At 45.7% G+C, this 8,589-nt stretch overlaps 1 protein-coding gene across 3 annotated transcripts in view; it reads right to left on the minus strand.

Annotated features, from left to right (window-relative positions):
• SH2D4A (SH2 domain containing 4A) overlaps positions 1 to 7,718 on the minus strand; it is a 60,092-nt gene extending 52,374 nt beyond the window's left edge. The window contains exons 1-2 of one of the 3 annotated variants that reach the window (XM_019649297.1): positions 7,569 to 7,718; positions 2,274 to 2,651 (exon numbers count right to left, since the gene is read on the minus strand). In XM_019649297.1, coding sequence (XP_019504842.1) covers positions 2,274 to 2,454 — 181 coding nt within the window. In that variant the 5' untranslated portion in view covers positions 2,455 to 2,651; positions 7,569 to 7,718. Of the gene's footprint in view, positions 1 to 2,273; positions 2,652 to 7,286; positions 7,342 to 7,546 lie in introns of those variants that run through there. The other 2 variants (XM_019649296.1, XM_019649298.1) reach the window with 2 other exon arrangements.
• Between the last annotated feature and the right edge of the window lie 871 nt (positions 7,719 to 8,589).

An 8,589-nucleotide genomic window follows, 5' to 3' on the forward strand; every position in this document is an offset into this window, starting at 1 on the left:
ACAGTTGCCTGGGATAAACAGTATCCAACATTTTAGTGATGCTCTTTGAAAACTCACCACAGTGGCCTGTATAGAAAAAGATGAGCAGATGACAATGAAAGCACTGTGAAGTGGTGAGCTAGAATGGTGCAAAGAAATAGAAGGGTAAGCATAAGATAAATTTATTTAAATTTTTAAAATTAAACTTTTTGGGCTAACAAATGAACTAACAAAACCACACAAACTCAAAGATATATTTAAAGAGCCAAGCAAAGGACAATCTCCAAAGCTGCAACCTGGCTAAGGAAAAGCAGCCCTTAAGTCAGCCAAGTACAAGTCAGGTGGGGGCAGAGCAGGAGAGGCAGGAAGCACACAGTGAGGTGTCTCAACAAACAACGGCCAGGGGCTAGCAGGTCTGCAGCCCAAACACACCTCTGGGGAGCACCTGCCATAACTCAGCCTGTACCATCTGTGGCTTTATCTTCAGAGACAGAACAAGAAAAACTATAGAGAAGTGTTGTCTTTTGAGGGGAAACAGGGCAAGAATCTCAAACACTTTCCTTTTTTGTTGAGAGAAGAGGACTAGCTTAGTGCAAATTATATTTTTCCAAGTGTTAAATGTAAGGGAGTAATAAACTTCTCCCATGAACTACTGATAGAACTTTCACTGTGTATATTAACGCACTTTTTTCATGATTTACTAATAAACTAATATCGGTTTTCTGAGAGGTAGATTCAAAATTCTTCAAAGGAAGAATTTAAGCAAAGAAACAGAAATAGTCATTTTAAGCCACCACAAGGTGATCAAGTCATCAAACATAAGAAGCCTAAAGTCTTGCAAAGATTGTCTGTGCCATTAACGCTAGGGGCAAGGACCCTTCAACTCTCACCCATCCCCAAAGTCATCCACCACATCAATGCTATGTCCACAGTGAGCATGGTGGCCAAAGCGGCCCAGTTATATCTGATAAAGTCTGACTACATAATGCAAGGAGAGGCATAGACCAGTTCAGAAAGTTAAAAGGGTTATGCTTCAGTTTGGACATGTTACTTGTTGAAGGAAGAATTCTATTTTGGATATTGTAGAGTATCATGAAATCCAACAGATCTGGGCACCTACTGGAGGTGTGACCTTGCATATCTCACTTCTCTGATTCTAGTTTCTTTCTGCAGAAGATTTGTGAAGGTGAGACATACTGTGTGTAAAAGTGCTTTGCATAGTGTCAGACAAAGCAGGTATATAACAAATAGCTGCTAATGATAACAATAATAATAATACTAATATAAATACTAATATAAATAAATGAGATACTCATATTTATTTCCATATCCTTATAAAGGCTAACTTGGAAAAGGTTTTAACAAAAAGCAGTTTAAGGTAAAGGTTACTAAACTGACTTCCTTTTTGAGTCTGTGTATGAATATATACCAGCATGCAAGTGAGATTCATTTTCTCAATCTTTGAAACTCCAAATGGTTTTATTTTCCCTAGCTTAATAAAAAAATGAGGAGAGACTGGTCTTGAATGCCTGTGTAACTGACCTTGAAATCTGTGGGTTTTTTAAAAACAAGTTAGGAATTCATCCATGACAGAATGTGACAGTGGTGGGGAGACGGCAGGAGTGGTTAATGTGTGCTTTTTTATGCCTGTGCATGTATATACTTTAAGTCTTGACATACAAAAAAATTCCTCCACCCATGGTCTCAAAAGGCCCTCTTAAGCTACCAAGGGATTCCTTGCATCAGGAAAAAATACATCTGAAAAATTAGCTCACTAAAAACTTAGTATTATGATTTTTTTCCCTTACAGCATTTTAAGAGGGAGTTTCCTTTAAAACAAAGATAACTCAAAGAAAAACCTCTCTAAGAAATGCAAACACAATTCTATAAAGATGCTGATACAAGGACTCTGTATGCTGATAGGTAGAACACTAGGTATCTGTAACAATAAGGGAGAGAGAAACCTTCCTTAGTGTCCCTCAAATCAAATTCCGCAGTTGACTTTTTACTTCAGCTTAAGGTCAGTCTGGTTTCAAGTAAGAGATTTGCTTACACAACTCCAGGGTAATTGCTGAGTGTGTGTGTGTGTGTGTGTGTGTGTGCGCGCGCGCGTGTGTGTGCCTGAGTGTAGACTTCAAGTTGATAAATTGCACTATTAGAATCTCAATAACTTTTAGGTTGAAACTACCAAATTGGAACTCACACCTGGCTTGCTTCTGACTAATGTGAAATGTTAAAACAAGCCGGGGGCCATTCTCCTAACACAGTCACGGAAGAGACATAGCTAAGTATACCTTTCTTTGGTCTGGATTTCACTGGCAAGGACTCCTTTTTTTCCATTGCTGCTTCTCTTTCTTTCCATCGGCGGATCTGTTCCTCCCTCATCTTGAAGAACAGGATCTGTTTCTGTTCTTCGCTGAGCTCTGCCAGCAGATCAGGATCTATGTACATATCTGCTAGTATCTGTTTCAGCATCTTTGCAGGTCTGGAGTCTTTTACACCTGTGGCAGAAGTTCTTGAAAATGGCTTCCTGGTGTGCCTCCACCTGGGCAGGCACTTGAACGGACCTTCTGGGAGGCTCCCAGCAATCCCGAATGACTGGGACAGTATTTCAACAAACTGGTTCTTGGTCTCCTGCACCAAAAATCCTGTCCAAAATGCTGTTCACGAACCTGCAAAGAACAACAGCCAAAAATCGGGCAGTATGAAAATGTGTAAATGCTGGGCAAGGACAGGCTCATGAATACAGCTTGGAGGAAATATAGTATCGTTTTTCATTCCAAGGGAAAAGAGAAGAAAAGCTGAGGCATGCTTTGTTAAACATTTGTGTAACCTCTATCCCGTAATTTCCAAAGATACTTTATCAACAAAATAAAGCAAACCCTAACTTTTTACAGGTCAATCTCAGGGAAACAAAAAAAATGAAGAGGTTTGGCCTTCTCCCAACCGAGCAAACATATTATTACCTCAGAGCCTAACAAACCACCAACTGTATGGCTGAGAAAAGAATTAAAGAAAAAAAAAAAAGGCACAGGAAGAACTTAAAAGACTCCTCCCAAACAACTTATTTCAAAACAACCTACTGTTTTTGAGATTACACAGAATTACCCACCTCAAACCAAACCAAAACAGAACCATGCTCAAGGCAGAGAAAAAGAAGAAATAAAAATTAGACCACATTTCCCCTTAAAAGCAGCACTGAATAAGCACAATTATGTACTTTCATCCTCACAGAAAGACAATGCAATTTCCAGACAACCTACTAGAACCATGAAAATAGTGCAAGTGCAGGAGAGAACATTCACGTATATTCTGGAAGGTCACCAGATTTTAGGTGTACCTCCTCCAGGGAATTTAATAAAATCTGAACTTACAGATAAGATAAGATAAACCGGGGGAATGGAGAGGTGATTAGGTTCATCACAAAGGATCCTTGGTTTATAGTTTATTAGGGGCTCCTTTAAAAAGTAGCCATAGACTGGTACATGCTCAAGTGGTTTCACAATGGATCTACTTGAAAGGGGTGGTGGCAATTTCACTAAGGTTTCATTCTACTCTGCACATTTCTGTTTGGTGGGGGGTTTTTGTTTGTTTGTTTGTTTTTTAAAATAGCTAACCTTCATACTTTTGGCATCAGAAGGAATTTATGTTTACATTTCCATTCTGGAAAAAAAAAAGAATTTGTTTCAATATGATAGGATACACAAAGAAGTTTGCTTGCTGAGACTTTTTAGGGTCACCTAAATTCTTCAGAAATTGACTAATAATTTGGTGCTAATAATGCCTCAGTAATCTTACCATCTGCTCATGCCCTCTCAAATCTCATATCTGCAAACTAAGTTCAAATGCTCTTGAACTTCAGACTAGTCACATAGCTTCCTAGTTCCTTCACCTTATCATTCACACAGCCAGATTGTGACACTCCTCAAACCCCTTGGGAGTGTCCTTGGGTGCCCCTTCTTCCTCCTCTTCCTTGCAAACGATTTCTCCATTTACACCAGTGTTTTGAGACAGGCACGCTCAACAGCTGAACCTCAGAATGGTTTGCATACTTAGCACGCAATTCCATTCACTAACTTGTCATTGTGGAGCAGGGACCTTTACTGAGACTACAACTATTCTTGCTAACTGGATCCTATAATCTCCTGCGGCAGTCAACCAGAACTCAAATAGAACACAATATTAAGAGAAAATTTAAAAAGAATTAAAAGCGGTGTCTGGCTCCAATTCGGTCAGGCCTGCCTATCCCAGGTTCCCTTCCACTCTTTGTATTTTGCTTGAAAGGCTATAACAGCCACAGAATTGATGTCCTGTAATGCTTTCTTGACCTTTGGGTTCTAACAGCTTCTCAAGGGGTGGGGTCCACTAAATTCACACTAAAAGAGAGGTTTCCGGAGGCTGCACTCTTGTCTGTACTTGATGGGAAACCAGAGGAAGCATTTGGTTCCTCAGCACACTTCATTCCAGTGCTCTGAGGTGAAGTGGTGAGAAGCCAAAGAGAATGACTCTTTGACATTCCAAGGAACGTTCTCCTGCTGGCCCAGTCCATGACTCCAGAATGGTTGACTTTCACAGAAATAAAACATGGTAGAAAATGAGGAGTCCAATGAAGCCTGTGGTTTCTGCATCGTCCCCCATTTTGAATGGGGTGAATCCTAGCAACAGTGGTGACGTGGGCGGAGCCTAAAAACTAAAATCCTGAAAATGCCAAATTCACATTCTTCTCCTCTCCCCCACCCAGAGCACTCCTGGTATTAAGAGTGTACAGTCACTGTGCCAGCCACTACCTTTAGCACTTTATATGTATCAACTCATTTAATCTTCACATTAGCCCTTGGAGTTCAATCCCTCACTAGCCCCATTTCACAGATGAGAAGATGGGCAGTGCAGAGCTGGGCAGTCTGGCTCTAAGTACTACAACTGCACAACAGAGTTTCTTTGTGAGCCCAGAATCAGAGCATCATCAGGATGTAGTACCACACGTGAAATTTCCAAAAGAAGACCAGCAAATTCTTGCAGCAATGGAAATGCTGAACCGAAGGTGCATGACACAGAATGCCTCTTGGGCAGAAGCCTCATCCTGGTAATTGTGGATAAGCTTAGGGGAGGCCAGGTGTTGAAAAGACCCCACGCGAGAAGGATAGCGAGGACCTGACAGTCCTGCTTGCCCAGGTGTGGATGTTGTTTGCTCACTTTTTCTCCTCAGTTTCCCGGTTCACCTATCCACTAGGAGTAGCACAAATGGCACAGCCTCTCACAAGTGTGAAGAGCTCCACAGCACCTCTGTGATGAAATGCTCAAGATTTTTCATGGTTTTAAGTTTTTGTTTGCCTTTTGTAGCAAACATCAATTTATTTTTAGCATTCAAGTTAACTAGTGGATCTTGAGGGAAAGACACTGGCTTCCCTGTGTCCTAGGAAAATACTTGGGAACTCAGCTGACAAATGTCTGGCGGTCAGGCTGCTGAATAATATGCACGCCATTCATTCTAAGGCTGTTGATTCCTTCTGGGGTGAATGAACTTTTTCCTCCCTTAAGCTTATCAGATGGAAAACTGAAACACAGCACAGGGAGCTCACAGGACAACCAGCAAGCGACCCCAGCAGGACTCTCAGCTTTGTTCTCATGAGCTGTGTGACTTTCGGCTGTTTATTTCACTTTTCTGAACTCAGTTTCCTCGGATCTGTGAAATGAGGGCCTACACTGTGACTCTTTGTAACGTGAGGACTATGCAGATAATCTATGTGAAGTTACAGAGACAAGTGGAGTCAGGGTAGAGGAAATAGAAATGAGGAAATCAACTAATCAGGTTTTCCCCACTTTCACTCCCTGAAAGGACAGTCATTGCTGATACTGATTCAAATTTGAATGACGTTCCATTAACATATTGAGTGCAGCAAACTTCCAGTTATTCAAGATCCAATAAAAACAAAAAGCTCAGCTAACCTGGTTTTCTTCTTCTACAGCACTTTTCTTAAGAGAGAAATGACAAGCCACAAGCCCACATCTGCTATTAATTCCAAAAATAAATTTCTAAAGGGTCATAGGATCAGTTGTTTTCTAAGATACCCATAGATTTGGCCTGACTCTCACATCGTCCACAGTCCTGTTTTACAAAACAAAAATTCTGTTTTTAATGACTCTGAGATAAAAAGTAATAATAATAAAATAAAAACCCAGCCTGAGATACAGCTTAAACTATAAAAAGATTGTAATCTGGACGTATAACTTTAATGTTAAAAGTATAATTTGAATTTTAATTCTTTTAGTACAGTCAGCTCTGTTTTCAGATTTTCAGTTATCTTATTCAACTTTACCTTATTAATCTATCAGCAAAGGGGCCATTTTTGAGGATAAAGTGAATTACCAGAGGTGACAGCAATTTGGTAAGTTTTGTAAATACAGTATATACCATTCTTCGGTATGATACTTCAATTTGAAATTACTGTACACACGGATTGATCTACAGATTCCACACACATGCCAAATCTATGCCCACATATGCTTCCACTTATTTAGTCACTTAAAAAAATATTGTATCTAAGTCGTTTCTATTAATCAGGCATTCAAGTAAAAAAGCCTTTTAGGAGGTGAGGAGACTAAGTTTAGAGAGGGGTGCCATACTTGCTTCTTCCCTGCGACTCCTGGGGAAGGAAAGACAACTCTGAGAAAACTCTGAAAAACTGTAACTTCTCCCTTCGTCTCCGTGCCCACCCCCTTCGGGCGCCAGCGGGAAACCCGAGGGCGGGAACCGGCCGGGGTGCCCACTGGGTGGAGGTAGGTCATCGGTACCGAGCTGACTGGGGGTCACGGTCTGAGTCCGAAGCAGGACCTCGGCTCCCGGACGGCACCGGGCACTCTCGGTGGAGGGGCGCTGAAACCGTTTGCCCGGACTCTCCTGGAAGGTCTGGGGCCAAGGAGGACCCCAGGGCTCTACCCACGTCTGCTCGTCTGCAGGGCAGTCGCTGCGGCGCCACGGCGTGGGGCGCCCGTCGCGGGCGCGCGGGGGGCCGGGGCAGCTGTGGGGGGGAGTGGGGGGGAGGTGCGCGGCGCCGGTGGCTATTCGACAGGCGTCCAGAAAATGTAGACCAGCCCAGTTCCTCCCACGTGGCCCCCACCCGGCCGCCCCAGCTCCCTCCCGGGCGGAACCTCGCCTGATCTGCGTGCACACGCCCCTCGGGGACACGGAGCCCTGCCCGCAGCCTCGGAACCGACCCTAGGTCTCCAGCGTGCCCTGCGGGCCGCCCCCCTCAGGGGTCCCCCTTACTGCCACCGCGAGCCCCTGGCCCTCCCGCGCCGCCGCTCACCTCCCGGCGGCTGCAGTCACCGGACACCGGACACCGGACACCGGCCGCCCGCCCGCCGCAGCCGCGCTCGCCGGCCAGCCTCGCACCTGAGCCTGCCCCGGGCGTGGCCGCGGGGCCGGGGGAGGGGGCGGGCCGCGGGGACCCAGGCCTCGCCGCCCGCTGCCCCCAGCCCGCATCCTCCACTCTCCCCCTTGGGGACTCCCCCCGCCCCCAAATAAAAATCTCTCTGCCTCCCCGGCCTCCTCCGCCCCTGCACATACCTGTGAAAGGCGCTGGGCTCACCTGTCAGGGCGACCCGCGCACCTGCCACGTCCAGTTGGGCCCCCCAAAGCTGTCGGGGAAGGGAAGGAGGGACAGAGAGAGGCGCCTGTGAGCGGCACAGGCTGGCTGGACAAACACTCCGGTGAGATGTTGGCAAACAGCGTCCCTAGCCCTGGCCCGCCCGCTCCGCCCCACCCACGGCCCACATGCCGGGGTGACTGACTGGGCGCTGGCTGCCCCACCCGGGCTCCTGGACACGCTCCAGGGCCAGGCGGCGGCAGGGCCCGGCGGCCTGCTGCATCCCAGGCCTGCTGTCCTGGACGCACTCTGGGCTAAGGGACGGTGGTCGGGGGCCAGGCCACCCCCAAAATAAGCACCTGCAGTCCGCGATGGCTTGTCCTGCCATCTCGGGTCCCGCGGAACTTATTAATATCAGCGGCCCTTCCCCATCTCCACCCCAGAGCTCAAGGTTTCTTGCAAGGTGGAGCCTGCGGAGGCGGGCAGGCCCTTCTCAGTTACACTGAGTCCCGCGGGCCAAGTCAGCTCACCTCTCAGGTTCTGCTCCTTTTCTCTTGGAGCTTACTTTTTTTCCCCCCCCTTTTTCTTTCGTTGCCATTAAGTAAATGATCAAACTCTCAGGCTCTTGCCGGTACCCAGCGCGGCTTTGTAGGACAGGATCAAGGAGGAGAAAGGCTGGAAAGATGGAGACAGAAAACAAAAGCGACAGGGAAAAAAAAAATCAAAGAAATATGGAGGAATGGTTAAGAAGGTCAAGAATCTTGCGAATTGCAGCAAGAACAGGTTGGGGTGGTGCATGAAAGAAGTTGACTGAGGACAGGAAAAGGAAGTCTTAGAAAAATGGAGAAGACACAGAGTAAAGACATGGAAAGGGCATGTCCCATTGAAGAGGAACATTCAGAATATGTGGAGAGAAACAGCTTGGTTTGGAGAAAAATAGCTTGATTTGGTGAACTGCAGATTGCATGTGTTGGGAAGAGATGTAATGAACATTGAGCATTCACTCGTCCTTGCCACAGCCTAC

The sequence above is a fragment of the Hipposideros armiger genome, unplaced genomic scaffold (genome assembly GCF_001890085.2).
Source record: "Hipposideros armiger isolate ML-2016 unplaced genomic scaffold, ASM189008v1 scaffold_131, whole genome shotgun sequence".
NCBI lineage: Eukaryota > Metazoa > Chordata > Mammalia > Chiroptera > Hipposideridae > Hipposideros > Hipposideros armiger.